Source organism: Muntiacus reevesi, chromosome 18, assembly GCF_963930625.1.
Source record: "Muntiacus reevesi chromosome 18, mMunRee1.1, whole genome shotgun sequence".
Taxonomy (NCBI): Eukaryota; Metazoa; Chordata; class Mammalia; order Artiodactyla; family Cervidae; genus Muntiacus; species Muntiacus reevesi.
The window spans coordinates 27,740,091-27,756,414 of NC_089266.1; the positions used below are offsets into that span (position 1 = coordinate 27,740,091).

The 16,324-nt window shown below is 53.5% G+C and overlaps 1 protein-coding gene across 7 annotated transcripts in view; it reads right to left on the reverse strand.

Moving 5' to 3' along the window:
* Positions 1-16,011, reverse strand: part of TOM1L2 (target of myb1 like 2 membrane trafficking protein) — a 71,913-nt gene extending 55,902 nt beyond the window's left edge. For 6 of the 7 annotated variants that reach the window (XM_065910456.1, XM_065910453.1, XM_065910452.1 and 3 more), the window contains exon 1: positions 15,857-16,011. In XM_065910456.1, the coding sequence (XP_065766528.1) occupies positions 15,857-15,908 (52 nt within the window). In that variant the 5' untranslated portion in view covers positions 15,909-16,011. Of the gene's footprint in view, positions 1-4,477; positions 4,649-15,856 lie in introns of those variants that run through there. The other variant, XM_065910455.1, reaches the window with a different exon arrangement.
* Between the last annotated feature and the right edge of the window lie 313 nt (positions 16,012-16,324).

Sequence of the window (16,324 nt, forward strand, 5' to 3'; positions counted from 1 at the left end):
TAGGGTGGGACCAGCCAGTTGGTGAGAACTCCCAGTCATGGAGCGTAGAAGCTCGTTATACTGGTTTCCCTATTTATATTTGAAATTCTTCACAGGAAAAACTAAAAACACCGCCTCCTCTCCTGAAGAATGTGTAAGGTGGAGGAGGGTCTCAAAGTGTGTCCCCTGGGATCTGCTGGATGGTGGCTCTGAAGACCGGCCCCTCTCCTGTTCTGCACAGGGCCCAGCCCCCAGGGGACCCGCATGAAGTCTGGAGCAAGATGGTCTCCACCGAGGACCCCGTGGTGCCAGACAGCCCAGCCTGCTGTGGGGGCGGGGGAAGGGTGGGCCCCTGCCCCGGGGTGCCGGGAGGTGTCAGAAGAGGAGCAGACTCGGTGGTGTGCAGAGGCTCCGGGCAGTGGGGGGGATGGAGGAATGGGGTGGGGTGGTAAGAGCTGGATCGGGGCGGATACCCACCTCGGCCCCTCAGGATGGGATGCTGTTGCCCCTCTCTGGCAGGCACCCCACATGCTCCTCCCCTGAGATGCATAAGCACCACCCACACACACACATTTAAGACCACCCAAGATTCCCCCACTTTTTAAAAAATTTTATTGGATTTACAATGTTGTATTAGTTCCAGGGGTACTGCAAAATGAATGAGTTATACATACACATATACCCGCTCTTTTTTAGCTTCTTTTCCCATATAGGTCACTACAGAGCATTGAGCAGAGTTCCCTGTGCTGTCCAGAAGGTCCTTGGCAGTTTCCTAGATTGTATATAGTAACGTGTTTATGTCAGTCCAAATCTCCCAGTTTATCCGTCTCCCACCTTGCCCCTGGTAACCATAAGTTTGCTTTCTACATCTGTGACTCTGTTTCTGTTTTGTAAATAAATTCATTTGCCAAGCTTCCCCCTTGACTCTAGACAAGGTTCAAGCCTGACTCCCGGGGTGACTGTCCTCGCTGCCCCCTACTCCAGATCCCCCCAAGACACCCAGAACTGTGTCCTCTCCCAGCCTGCCTCCTCCCTGTAAACCTCTGAGGGGTCCAGCTCCTAGCACCTCCTCACTGGGCCCCACACAGCCTGTGCTGCTCTGGTTTCTGGCTGGGGCAGGGAGAGGCCCCCATCAGTACAATGAGCGATGGAGACCAGATGACCATCATGACCTTTAGTGACATTTAAGAATGTGGGCCCTGGGGGAGAAGTGGGGGCCGGGGGGGGGTGCTAAGTCATGGTGCCCGGCTGCTGGGAGGGGCTGCCTGGCAAGCAGAAAGGTGAGGACAATGGGACATAGAGCAGAAGGCTCCCTGACCTCTGCTGAGGCTGTTGGGCTGCGGTGCCCTTCATGTGTCCGTAAAGCCCGGGACTGCAGCAGGCATGTGCAGCGCCTCAACTGCTGTAATGGTTTCATTCCAAGGGTTCCAACAAATGGAAAATGATAGCGACAGCTTGCCGCTCCCATTACCTCCGTGCCTGCAAACCTAAAGAATATTTATGATCCATGGGATCAGAGATTTGGTGTCTTAGCAGCAAAGAAAGGTCACAAAATGAACTGACGCAGGCCATCTGCTCTGAGTGGGGACAGAGACACGCCCAGCGCACAGCACCTGCTTCTCCCACACCAAGCACCAAAGGATGCTCTTTATTTAACTTAGAATAAAGCCGACGACCCCCACGAGAGGCAAACACTGCACAAAAACAAGCTGGTGCAAGGGCAGAGCAAGGCCCCTCAGGACGTCGCACTGGTGCCCCTGCCCCCAGCCCCTGTACTAGATGCCGGGTGACAAGGCTTAACGGAGGAGAACAAATGCTCTCGGAGATGTCCCTGTGGTTGCAAGGGAAAGGCACTTCCCTCCTCCTGCATTTTTCATGTGCCTGCTGCCCCTGCATCTCAGCGCCCGCTCCTGACATTACAGCAGATGCCGTGGCCGCCGCAGTCATCCTTCATCCTCAGGGGCCAATGGGAACGTACGCTCCCCCGTCCATCAGGGCTGCGGATGCCAGAACAGCTCATCTGACCTTTGTAAATACCAAAGGGTGGGTTTAAGGCAGAAAAAGGGAATGCAAGAGTCTTTGGCTTTCCTTTCGAAGATGATTTTATGTCATTAGCTAAGAAACAGGGCCTACAGCAGGAACGCGGTTAAAAATTGGGTAGAAAGAGTCAGATGGGAAGTGAGGTGGCCGCCGACATTCCGGCACACACACGTTCCTTGATGAATTATTTAACATATATTAAAAATATATATGGCTCAGAAATCTCTGGGCCTGGGATTGAAAACAGCGTCAAGCTGGGAATGAACAGCTCTCTGAAAGGACATACGCACACGCATGCACACACACACACACACACACACACACAGAAACAAATGTGGATTCTGATGCCCAGCACCAGCTGGACTCCACCAGACAACAACAAGCTAATCCTGCTGCAAACCAGGGATCTGTGTGGAGGTGGGACCAGGAGACAACCCACGTCACAGTGGGCCAAGTTCATTATCAAGCTGCAGCACATACACACCCAGTTTCCTATTTTTAGCCTGCAAATCTTAGTCAATGTTGATATTTTAGGAGCGAAAGTGACCCCTTAATATTCCAGGGAGATTTTCTTTGCCTGGCTCTGACTCAGCACTGCACAAAACTAGATTCCAAGTAATCTGCATGACTCTGGGTTTTTCCACTTAAAAAAAAAAAAGGTAATTACAGAGAACCCCGAGGACAGAGGACAGAAGGAAAGCCACTCACATTAGCATGCCACCACCCCAGTTCAATGTTTTTATAATGGTTTTATGGAGACAGAACTCAGGTGCCATAAAGTTCACTCTTTGGAAGTATACAGTTCAGCGGACTTTTGTACATTCCCAGACCACTGTAGCCACCACCACCAAACTCCAGGATACTTCCGCCACCCCAAAAGGACCCCTGACCCCTGGCCTCCACACCCACTAACCTGCCCTCTCTGCCCACAGTCTATCCTGGACATGCATGGAAGTAGAATCACACCACACGTGGCCTTCGGAGTCTGGCTTGTTTGTCACAGCATCATGTTTTCACCTAACTCAAGTCTTTAAAATATTTTTTAAATTTTATTTGTATTATTTATTTGGCCACCCAGGGTCTTAGTTGCGACATGCAGGATCTTTGATCTTTGTTGTGGTGAACTCCTAGTGCAGCCTGTGGGATCTAGCTCCCCAATCAGGGATCGAACCTGGGCCCCCTGCAGTGGGAGTGCAGAGTCTTGGCCATTGGACCACCAGGAAAGTCCCCACCTAACTCAGTTTTCATTAGGGCTTTGCTAGTTTCCCTTCCCATCTGAATTCCTACATATTTAGAGTGTAATCCTTTGCTAACTTGGTAAAGTTGAGTAACAATGTGTTACTGACCCTCAGCTGGAACCAGGGGTCCAGAAGCTGAAGGCTTTGGTCTGCTCCTCCAAGTGTGAGCCTATCATACTGGTTTAATTGTAACAGAAGGAACCTGGGGGTTAGGAAGACTGCACAGCATGCCAGCCACAGGACAACCAGCACCACATGCAGTCTGCCCAAGAACAGAACCCAGAACCCCGAGCTGAACAGGAGGGCAAGCCACCACCCACGGAGCACTGTGCAAATATCAGGGGTAAACTGTATGCCCCTAAATTCATAAAATGAGCGTGGCTGCGCCTGGAAGGGGGGAGGTCTTTGCAGAAGCCAAGAAGGTACAAGGAGGCCCTGAGGGAGCAGGCCCTGGTGCAACCTGCCTGGTGTCCTCCTAAGAGGAAGTTGAACACACGGAAACACCAGGGACACCTGCACACAGACAAGATCAGGAGAGGGCACAGTGAGAAGGCGGCCGTCTGCACGTCAAGAGGAGGCCTCAAGAGAAACCAACCCTGCTGACACCTTGACCTTGGACATTCAGCCTCCAGCTTCTCCACATCCTTGCCTGCACTTGTTTTGCCCTGGGGTTTTGTCAGTAGCCATCCTCGAGGGTGTGAGGAGGCTGCACACTTTTGGGTATGTCACTGAGCACCACAGAGACTCAGGGCAGAAGGCGCACAGGGAGGAAGGAAGAGCTCCACGAAGGGTTCTGGGCAGTGTATACATTTCTCAGTGGCTCCTGTTTGCTGAGCGATGCCGCATGGTTGGTGCTGTCACAAAATTGCTTTCTGGGAGGGAGGATGGCCACCATGCCTTAGGGATTTAGGGGCAGTAATGAAACATAGGGAATTGGGGTAGCTTGCAGCTGAGTGACAGAGCAGAAACCACAGCCCTCAGTTGGGCAGGAGCATCCTGGGCCTTCATCAGCAGTACCCTCCTGGGTCGGAGGGCTCCCAAGAGGCACCAGGGACCTGGCTGTGGAGGATAGGTAGGAACTGGCCAGAAAGAGAGAAGGGAGTTGGCAGAAGGAGCCTTTCAGCTTGAACTTCATCAAATGCCCACATGAGGGACCATCCTGAGGGGTCTTCAGTTTCACACCTTCAGAAGCTTAGGGAGAGGGCATGAATGGTACCCACCTCAGAGTCCCCGAGGATGGGACAGGGCAGGTCAAAAGGGGGCAGACTCTGGGGTCTGGCCTCCACGACGCCCTGGCAGCTCCACCTTGGTGGTCAGGGACTGCCTCTGAGGGAGCAGCAGGGTCCTCCTGGTGTCTGAAGTGTGGGGTGGAGGGTCTACCCACAGTAGAGCCGCATCCACAGCCCTGCTCACGAGACAAGAGGTCTGTGTAAAGTGAAATAATATGTGTGCATTCTTGTTTAAAAATCAGACAACACAGACAGGACACAAGTCACCTTGTGTGAAGTGTGAGGTCCCCTGCCCCATGGCCCCATCTGCTGCTGAGTGTGGGTCTTGCTCCATGAAGCTCATGGTGTAATGGGATCCGACTCCAGGTCTCACTTTACACCCACTTGTGCACCTGGCTGTGTGCCCGCCCCCGGGGGGCACACACCATCCTCCTTGGGGAGCTGGGATTCTGTCCTCAGAAAACTGCTGTGGCCGCACATGCGTTCACCTGACATTTCTGTGGATTAGGTCCCTAGAGGGCAAGCCTGGATCAGGTCATACCGCATCTGAAATTCCAACAGTGACGTCAGTTTCCCTCCAGAAAAGTGTAGTACTGGATGCCCTCTCCGGCCACGCTCCCATGAGCCGGCCCGCAGGACCAGGATGAAGGGCTGGGTGTGGGCGAGGGGAATGGCCCGGCTCTCAGGGCTCCCAGTGGAGTCTGGATGAAGACCCCCTTCCCTTAGCTCAGAGGTCCCCTCCACACTCAGATCTGTGCCAGGACGGACACATGAAGACAGTTCCCAGGGAGTGACTGGGGCACCTGAGTGGCTTTCTGAGACGTGCACACACCACCCAAGACCCTGGTGCTCCGCCTTCCTCCAGACACATGTCCTGCACTGAGTTCTGAATAGCATTGAGTCTCTGAGGGCTCAGTCACACCCCAGAAGTGTGCACCCTCCTCACACCCTTGAGGATGGCTCCATCAGAACACCAGGACATAATAAGTGCAGGCGAGAATGAGGAGAGACTGGAGCCCCTTGTGCACTGCTAGTGAGGGTGGAAAATAGTACAGCCACTATGGAAACAGTATGGAGGCTCCTAAAAAAAAAAAACAGAAACAGAACTACCACATGGCCACATTACACAGCAAGTCTACTGCCGAGTATGTACTCCAAAGAACTGAAAGCAGGGTCTCAAAGAGAAACCTGCACACCACGTTCACAGCAGCAGCAGGTGCAGGCAACCCATGTTCAAAAACAGATGGGTGGATACACAACAAGGCCTATACATTCAATGGAGTGTTGTGTGTATTCAGTCACTCGGTCATGTCTCACTCTTTACGACCCCATGGACTGTGGCCTGCCAGGCTCCTCTGTCCATGGGATTCTCCAAGCAAGAACACTGGAGTAGGGAGCCATTCCCAGTCACAAAAAGACATACTGTTTGATTCCACTTATATGAGGTCCCTAGAGTCATCACATTCATAGAGACAAAAAGTAGAAGGGTGGGTGTCAGGGGCTTGGGGAGAGGGGGGAGTAAGAGTTACTGTTTAATGGGGACAGAGTTTCAGTTTTGCAAGAAGAAGGGTTCTGGACGTGGATGTTCTTAATGCCACCGAGATGTTCACTGAAAAACGATGCGGATGGCGAGTTTTGTGTCATGTAATTTTTGCCCAATTTTTAAAATATTTATTTTTATTTATTTATTTGGCTGTGATGGGTCTTAGTTGTGGCACATGGGATCTTCAATCTTCACTGCGGCATGTGGGATCCAGCTCCCTGACCAGGGATAGAACCTGAACTTCTGCATTGGGGACACAGAGTCTTAGTCACTGGGCCACCAGGGGAAGTCCCAGCACAATTTTTTTTTTTTTAAGTTCGCAGAGCATTGTTCATTGCCCGTGAAAGTGAATCATGGAGGCTAAAAGTCTTAAGAAAAACCAAAAGCTCCTTTGATTCAGGCCTTAAGTTTCAGATGTAGAAATGAACTTGTTCAACTTGCCCTTGTTACAGGAGTAAATGGGCTGGACGTGACCTTTCCAGAGTCACATGACATTCAGTGAAGGACTCCGGCCAGCCGAGACTGCCTGCGTCCTGCCTGGGCGGGGCCCCTCTGTTCTGGACAGGAGCCAGAAAAAGCAGGTAAAACATAAGAGCAAAGAGGAGTTTATGAACTAACTTTTTCAACCAAACCTGGAACTAACCAGTTCCAGGTGATTAGACTAAACATGATTAACTAAACATGATTTAGCCACGTCGATCAGAATGCAGAATCTAAGCTTCCCAACCAGGGATCAAACACGTACACCCTGTAGTGGTGGAAGTGAGGAGCCTTAACCACTGGACCACCAGGAAAGGCCCAGAAAGTTCATCTTCATGAGTCAGAGTCCTTGATGACATGATGGATGATGAACTCCCGACCTCCCTCACCCCCCTGTGGACCCAAACACCCAGGTGACTGGCAGGGCCCAAGGTCAGGAGAAGCCACCGGGCCCTTCCCCAGTGGCACCAGGCCTCACCAGTCAAGGTCTCTCCTGGGACACAACGAGACACACGCATTTGACCTTTGGCCCAGTTCCCAGCCCATGGCTCCTGACACCCTTGGCCCTCCAGAGCCGAGAGTACCCAGTGGTGGCCAGCCCGGGGCAGCTGCATGATGGAACTGGATGCCAGAGAGACTGCCAGCAAAGGAAGGTGACTTGTGAGTCATGCTGGCAAATCCTCAAACCTGGGCAGGGGTTCACAGGAACCCCCATCCACAGCCAGTTGGTCCGAAGTGCTGGTATCAAGCGGGAGTGGTCAGTGAGGCCGAGCCCTTACCTGGGGGCCTGTGACAACCATGGGCAGGCAGGTCAGAGTACATTGAACTAGACTGGATTGAGGATACCAGCTGGTGTCAGAATTGACCGGTGTCTGGAAAAACCCACACGTCTGGAGTCAGAGGTGCTGTCTGTGTAAGAACAGCACAGACCCACCTCTTTGGGCCTCCATTTCCTCCCCTGTAAGGGCGAGGTGTTTGAGCCAAAGGCCACGAAGGCCCTTCCAGAGAGCTGGGTGACCCTCAGAACTGCTGGTTAAAGGGTTTCCAGAGTTAGCAGGAAGGAAACTCCCTCTCTGGAGGCTGACACCAGGCTCGTCCCTCCCCAGGCTGCATCTCATGCCTCGAGCTGAAGCTCAAGCATGTCTCTCTTGGGAGCAGCAGAGACCTCCATGGCGTTGACCCCAAGCACAAGTGTGTCCCAGCTCCCAGAGGCGTGGGGCCCAATCCCCTGAGATGAGGAACCAGCCTCCCTCCTTACTCTCCACTCTAAACCAAAACCCCAGAAAAAATTCTGAACGCGCCTTCCAGAAGACAAGGCCTGTGCTTCATTCCCAATTAAAGCAGCAGCTGGTGAGCCTGGAAAGAAAGCTGGCCACACGGAGAACTCGTGTGTGTCCACCCCTCTTCCTCCTCCCGATACTACAGATCCAAAGCACATCCGAGAAGAATGGAACCCCAGAAAGACCTGGGTGTGCAGTGAGAAAGCACTGCTTCTCGCCAAACTCCCCAGAAACTGGGAGGATGAGGACGTGTTGCCCCGAGTCACCCTGGACCTGGGTGAACAGCAAGTGATGCTCAGATGGGTCAGAATTTGAGACGACCAGTTCCACACTTTGAGCTGCAAGCACATTCACTCAACTCCACAGACAACCCTGGTTTAGGGGTAGGGACTCACAGACTGGGCGCAAGTCCCTGGTCTGCCACTGGCAATCACAGGCCCCTGGGAAGGACTTGCCTCCTGAGCCTTGGCCTCCTCTTCCATCACACATGAACAACAGTGCCGCCTTGCGGGGTTGCTGCCTGTGGGGCTCTCAACCAGCACTTGGTGAGGAGTCAGGCCGACCAGCCCCACCAGTATCACCTTGCCTATCCTCAGGGCACATGCCAGACCCTCTGAGAACAAGGGCAGGAAACCAAAGGCACCAGTAGCCACAGAGAATCAGATACACTGCGCTTCACCAAGAGACCTAAACAGCAGAGTAAAAGGACAAATCTAGTATCTAATAAGGGACTACTATCCAAAATATGGAGAGAACTCCTAAAACTCCTCAACAGCAGAAGTAACCTGCTTTCAAAAATGTGCAAAGGTTCCGAATAGCCCTTTCTCCAAAGATTTACAGATGGACAATCACCATGTGAAAAGGTGCTTAATATCAACTGAAAACTACGGTGAGGGACTTCCCTGGTGGTCCAGGGGCTTAGACTCCATGCTCCTATTGCAAGGGGCCCGGTGTGATCCCTGGTCACAAGGGAGATCCTGCATGCCACCCTGCATAGTGAAAAAAATAAATAAAAACAAAAAACTGCAGCGAGATACCACCTCACACCCATTTAGATATAAAAAAAACACGACAGCTGTTGGGGAGAAAGTGGGGAAACTGGAACCCTACACATAGCTAGTAGGAAGGTAGAAAGGTACAGTCACGGTGAAGGGGCACAGGTTGCAGTCATCCCACTTCGGGTTTGTATCCAAAACAACTGAAAGCAGGGACACAAACACAAACTCGGGATGCCTGCTCACCAGTACTCGCAGCAGCACTATTCACAACGGCCCAAAAGTGGAAGCACCCGAGTATCCACTGATGGACAAGTGAACGCACAAAATGAGTTCTATACACACAACGGAGGAGCATTTGGTCTTAAAAAGGAAGGAGATTCTGACACAGGCTCCTCCAACATGAGTGAATCTTGAAGACACTCTGCGGAGTGAACAAGACAGTCACAAGAGGATAGACACTGCCGGATTCCTTCACAGGAGGTGCCTGGAGTGGTCAGGTTCACATAGAAAGTGGTCAGTTCAAAAAGCAGGCATATTATACAGAAATTACTTCCCTGGTGGCTCAGATGGTAAAGAGTTCACCTGCAATGTGGGAGACCTGGGTTCAATCCCTGGGTTGGGAAGATCCCCTGGAGGAGAAAATGGCAACCCACTCCAGTATTCTTGCCTGGAGAATCCCATGGATAGAGGAGCCTGGGGAGGAACAGCAAGTTAGGGGTGGGGGACAGAGTTCAGTCTGGGAAGACAAGGAAGTTCTGAGGATGATGGTAGGGATGGCCACAGAACAACGTACATGTACTTAATGTCGCTGAACATTATAAAATGGTCAGAATGGTAAATGTGTGCTATGCATGTTTTTCTACAATTTTTAAGAAGTAAATAAATAGGAACAAATAAAAAACGAGTGCGGTCACGGAGCATGAGTCTGAATGATGCCTGGCAAGAACGGTAACGTGATGACATGTTTCACTAAGAAAAAGTGGCAGGGCAGCCTGCTTGTCACACACATCCCTTCCCTGGATCCAGTCAGTGGATCCACACACAGGCAGTTGCACACAGAGCTGAGACAGGGCTGACTCCGACCCCAAACACAAGGTGCCCATGTCAGAAGAGAACAAGCAGGCATAGGGCACCCAGGAGGCTCCGGAACACACAACGGGTCAGCAAAGGCCCCTTCTACAGGGACCTGGCCAGGCTCAGGCACGGGCCACAGAGTTGCAGCACAGAGCTCTGGAGCCCCGCCCCTCCCTGAGCAGCCGCCCTAAGCAAGGCCCGCAGCTCCTCTAGGCCTCCAGGTGCTCGTCTGTAAAACGGACATGACGCCACTGACTAACTGGAGTTTCGCCGAGAAAAAGTGTTACATGAGATACTGTGTGGATGGCACTTCGCAAGGTGTCCTACTTTGCCGTGCAGGGCCAGAAAATGATGGCCATTATTTTTAGCTTTGATAGATGCTGAAAACAAGCCTGAGAGAGAGGACCTTTAGAGTGAGTAATGTACAGAGCGGACTCTACTGCGTGCTGAGAAGATCATGGGGGAAACAGAAGGTATCCATCCTGCCCTGAGGAAGATAAGGCCATAAACAGGACGGGACTCGCAAACAACAGGAAACAGCACAGCAGGAGGAAGCGGCAGCGTGTGAACTGTGCTGGGCACTCACTCACATTCCCTCTGCTAATCTTCAAGAACCCTGGAGGGCCAGGCCAAGTGCACGAGCCAGACAACATACCCAGGCGTTCAGAGGAGACACGGCACCACAGGCAGGGTGGTCTCGGAAGGCTGCTTGGAGGAAGTGGTGAGGGCTGACAGCCAGAGGCTTGAGGGCTAAATCGAGGAGATCAGACACTCTTCTAGGTCAGGGGCGTTCGGGGGAGCACTGAAATAGGCACCAAGGCCATGGCTGGTTTTTAACAGGCCTCTCCTCAGGCCACAACATGCTGGATCAGCACGCTATTTTCTGTCTTTGCAGACTAGTAGGTTAACCTGAAAATTCTGAGTGACGTATCTCCTAGGTCAAGAGCAACAATGCTTAACCGATGCCCCTCTGGGCATTTATACCCCCTCCCTCACCTGACACCCACTCGCTCAAAAAGCAGGCATATTATACAGAAATTACTTCCCTGGTGGCTCAGATGGTAAAGAGTTCACTGCAATGTGGGAGACCTGGGTTCAATCCCTGGGTTGGGAAGATCCCCTGGAGGAGGAAATGGCAACCCACTCCAGTATTCTTGCCTGGAGAATCCCATGGATAGAGGAGCCTGGCGGGCTACAGTCCACGCAGTCGCAGAGTCAGACACAACTGAGTGACAGCACAGCACAGCACATTATACAGAAATAGGCTAAGAGCAGTCACACAACGCTGCCTCTCCAAGGCCTGAGAAAACGGAAGATGAAGCACACAGCACTCTCCTTACTCCACTCACTCTGTGAGATGAGAAGAATCTCAAAGGATTTATAAGAAAGCACATTATGGTGACCTTTCCCCCTTTCCATAAGTGTATGTTCTCAAGCTTTCCGCAGAGGTCTGCACTGGGTCTTTAAAGCACCTGCTCACAGCCCCATCACACCCTCTAAGCAAAGCAGCCCCCTGGCCAGGTCCTGGGAGCCTCTCAGCTCGGGTCTGAGTATCCAAGCGTGGAAAGCAGGGGGACGTGAGCAGGCTGGTTACCCTACAACCATCCCAGCAGTTAAGGACGGGTGCTCTCAGAACCCCAGACTTCCACCTGTGCTCTGCCCACCCGCCTCAGCAGGTGCCCTCTCATCTCTCTGGGGGCTCCCCGGAAGGGCCCTACCCCAGACCTCAGGGAACTGGCACTACGTGCGCTGACTCCCTCGTCGGACCCCCGCTCTGCACAGTGGAGGCTTTCACAGTAAGATAGAGGTGGCCTTTCGGCAGCTGCCAAGGGGACCCTCCCTGCCTCTGTAATGACAGCAGGGCCACTCCCCTCCCTAGAAATCATCCATGGCTCCTCAGTGCTGCCAAGAGAAGGGTCCAAACCATGCAGCGACCCTGGAAGCCTCGTCAATCAGGCCTGACACCGTCTGCCTGGCCTCTCCCTGCTCTCCCGACTGATCTTACCCCCCACCCCTCCACAACCAGCCTTTGCTCAGAGTGCTCTCCAAGCCTCCTTCTCCTCTCCGATAGGAGCCAAATCCCACCCCCTGAGCGCCAGGTTCCTCCAGCCCCTGGGGTGCCCCTCCTCATCACCGCCATCCCCCAGGACGGCAGCTGCAGAGTCAGGTCCCGTCCGCGAAGTGGAAAGAGTAGCACGCTCACAGCGGTGTTGTAAGAACTAAAACAGCACAAGATACACAGCATACCTACTGTGGTCTCTGGCACACGGTAAGCCAGCACCCATCTCTAAAACAGCAAAACCGTTAACCACTATTACTGCTGCTGGAGATGATCCCTCCTGTCCTGTTTCCTTACTTCATTTATCTCTCCAATCTGCTGCCAAGACTTGCCATCTTATCTGATTTAGGTCCCTGTCTCAGCTCCCTTACTAGACTGAACATCCTAGCAAGTGTTTAGCGTGGTGCATACAGAGAGGTGACAGAACCACCAAATGCATGAATGATTCTAAGTAATCAACCTTATAGTCTGTCCACAAGAAAACTCACATTTACTGTTTGAAGAAAGATTAAGAAGCGATTAAAGGAGCAGAACTTTTCATCAAAAGCAACAGTTCTCAAAGTGTGGTCTCCAGACCCACAGTGTCAGCATCCTCAGACTTAATAGCCCACCCCAACCGACCCCACCACCAGCTTCGAGCAGCTCTCCGGGGATTCTGAGGACTCTGACTCGCGGGGTCTGCAGAGCAAGAAGCAACATGGCAGCACAGAATGAAGCCCAGATCAGGATGGGATTTTCTGCCGGACTCTGACCTTGACCTGGCAGAAGTCTTTTAACCTCCAGGAGCTCTAGTTTCTTAGAATCGATACAGGGATGATCATCACACTCAGGATTCAGGGAGATCCCATGTGCAGTTCACATCAAGTAGGTGCTTAAAAACTGTAAGTTCCTTCCCATTCTCATCCTGTCTATCTCACAGGGTTGGGAAGACTAAATAAAACCCCGAAGCCGCCCCCTCACAGTGGGTAACTAACTCCTCTCGAAACAAACACCTCGGCTCATCAAGCTCACAGCCATCTCGGGAGATGGGGAGGCTCCAGCAGCAGTCAAGACCCCACACCACCCAGGCCCCAGACACTGACCCTGCAGCGAGCAGGAGGGAGCTGGTCCTCCAACATTCAGGTCAGGATTAACTCCTCACTGATCTCATCTAAATTAATCCAAACTTTACTCCTGGAAAATGATGATCTGAAAACGTTTTCCAGCCAACACAGGGGAGCTGTGGACCTGCCAAGCGCCCTGGATCTGGCTTGTGGTTCCCGGACACAACAACCGTTAACACAGGACCCTCTGAAACCCGATTCAGAAGAGAGCACCAGGTGGCACAAGGAAGCATTCAGTCTTCCTGGGTGCTTCTCAGCCGCTTACACCACAGTGCCTTCGGGCTCAAAGCTGTGGCCTCTACTCGAGAACCACCTCCCAGGACGACGGGCAGCACAGAGACCGGAAAGCCCCGGAAACCACGTCAGATGTCAGCTGGGGCATGACTGTCAGTTCTCCATGTGTCTGACCCAACAGTGCCGGGAAGCATGTGGTAGACCAGGTTCCAGGCAGGCTAAAGGCCAATCCACTGACCCCCAGACAGTGAGCCCAAGGTTCTGCAGCTCACGACACCTGGGCAGGTGCCTTACTGCTACAGAAGGCCCCTCAGAGCAGCTTTTTAACATCTATATCCTGGGGCCTGGCACCCAGCACCCTCTCAACATGCCTGTTGAATTAGACAGATGGGGTGAGTTAGGTACAAGTCCCAGCAGCTGTTGAGGGAGGAAAACGAGGTCCAGTGAGACTGAGAGTTGACGTCAGTAAAGAATGTGGCCTCGACGTCACCCACCCAGGACAGGGGCTCCATCCTGGGCCCAAACCCAACTTGCCCCCGTCCCCCACAGCCACCTCTGCTCCACTTGGACAGGGGACCACAGAGGGGTCCGTGCCGCCGCTCGCCTCCTCCACCTGTCCCTGGCACAGGGGCCTCTTCTCTGTGAGTGAGGTTCCTTCCCCTTCCTCACCAACGGACCAGGCCCAGCACCTCTCAGTGTGCTGGCCTCCTGACAGCTCTCCCATCCCAAGGCGACTCGGCACTGGCTACAGTGGCCTTCCGTTGGTCACCACTGTCCCCCGAGTCTCTGTTCCCTCCGGTGACCCTATCAACCCTTTGAGCGCTGGGAGAGCTCTGCAGGCTGTCCTTCCGCCCTACTAAGCCTCAGTTTCCTCATCCTAAAGTGAGAAGGACAATAACACCATGCAGAACAGCTCCAGGAGAAAGTCATGGTGGTCAAATTGCTTCGTGTGAGGTAAACCTGCTGCTCCTACTAGCCAGCTTTGTTGCTGGGGTTTCACTCTTGCATCTCCCTCCCTTCTACCAACCCCTGGCACATATACTTCTCAAGAACACTAACAGCACTAAATGTCGTGAGGGTCACTTTTACACTTCGTCCCCAAAGCACAGAACACACGTTGGAACCTATTCTGGCCTCTAATGACTTATCTGAACTGAGCTGCGAAATTCCCGAGGCCTCACCTGCTGGCTCAGTGGTTGGTGACGAAGGGGCCCCATTCTCTTCATGGTCAAGTGTCCTAAGTAATGGCGGACTTGGGGCCTGGTCACAGATGGGCCTGCGGTCCCCCATCTCCTCTCCAAAGTGGAGTCAATCTCCCCACTCCTGACCAGAGCAAACTGAAAAGCTCAGGAGGACTGCACCACTTTCCGGGGCCCCACAGCTGAAATGCGCAAAGCAACATTCACCCCAGGTCCTCCTCAGTGAAGCATCATGCTCTTTTCATTACCCACCCGTACGTCCCTTATGTTTGTATATTTTAAAATCTCCTTTAACTTATACCCCACATCAGCTACCTTGGTGTTTCAAAGGTAGCAACAGAGCCTCCTATTATAAAGGAGACAGAAAAGAAAAAAAAAAAAAAAATCCCCCCAAGTTTACTGGCTCCCTCCCACAACTGCCTGGAATTCAATACCAGAAATGAGTTTCTGGAATACAGATGCCGTGAAAGAGCACCTGAGGAAGAAGAAATTGGGGTAGGAACCTCCAGAAAGGTGGGAAAAGACCCTCCAGGGTCCAGTGTCCATCACCCCTTATCAGAGACCCTATACCAGTGAGCAATGGAAGGCTCCCAGGTGCCAGTCAGCCAACGGGAGAGGCTTCAATAATTTCACAGGCCCACTAAAGGCTGAAAAGTAAGCTGGAAATTTACAAAGCAGGAAATAGGCAAATCACTCCAGCCTGATCTAGCCAGGCCCATAAGGACGCCAAAGGTCCCTGCTCATAGAAGGCGTTTTACCAGTCCTTCCACCAACCAGGAGGAACCCAGTTTTAAAAGAAACCAATCCACATTCTTGACAGATCACGCCTGGCGTGAGCTCCCGCCTTGGGTGAAAAGGCACGTTGCTCGTCAGTCAGGAAATTCCACTGGGCGGGCCTCTGGTGGTCCTTCACCTCCACCTCGGGCTTCCTCACCGGGATGCTGGTCATCCCGGTGCCCAGGGCCCCAAGGGTTTTGCACTGCCGAGTACTCCCCTCTCCACCTGCCCCCAGAAGGCCGGCGTCTGCAGACTTGAGGACTGGGAAGCGACAGCCACCAGGTAGGCAGTGGCCCCAGGGACGTGAGGACCACCTCTGACAGACGGAACTTCAGACCTGACAGGGCAGCGACTCGCACAAGGTCACGGGGAGAGTCGGCGGCAAGTCTCCCAGGCCCGGGATCCGGTCATCAGCCGGCACGGCCGCCCCCACCCCCGCCAGCCTTCCCAGGGGCGCGCCGGCCTCCCGCTCCCCGCCGCTGAGAGTGGCTTAGCCCGTCGGGCCCGGAGCAGGGAGCCCGCTGGGACCGCGGCGGCCGGGCTGGGGCGCGGGGCTGGGCCCCTCCGCGCACGAACGCGCGGAGCACCGCCCAGGCCTCGGGACGCCGCGGTGGGGGCCTTACCGAGGCACTGCCCCACCGGCGTGCTGAACGGGTTCCCCAGGAGGAACTCCATCTTGGGCGGACAGCGGCCCGCGCGCGTCAGCCGCCGGGTCTCCGTGTCCGCTGCCGCGCTCCCGACCTGACTGACACTTGCCCGGGCCCAACCCTCTGGAACGCCGGTGCCCGCCGCTGGCCCCGCCCCACATGTCCCTACTGGGCGAGAACTGTCTTGCCCTCTTCCGATTGGTAACCACACCACCCTACGCGAAGTCCCGCCCACCCCGCGGCGTCCGATTGGACTGGGTGGCTAGCAAAGTCACAGGAATTTCCGTCACCTCCCCTGGCCCGCCTCCCGACGAGAGTTTGTGTATTTTGATTCATTTATGTACTGGTCAATCGAGTAAATCCTTAATGTTACTGGACAAGAATCAAATCATTCACTCAAAAAGCGGTCAGGGGAGGGCGGGGCTAGTAAGTTCCCCGCCCATA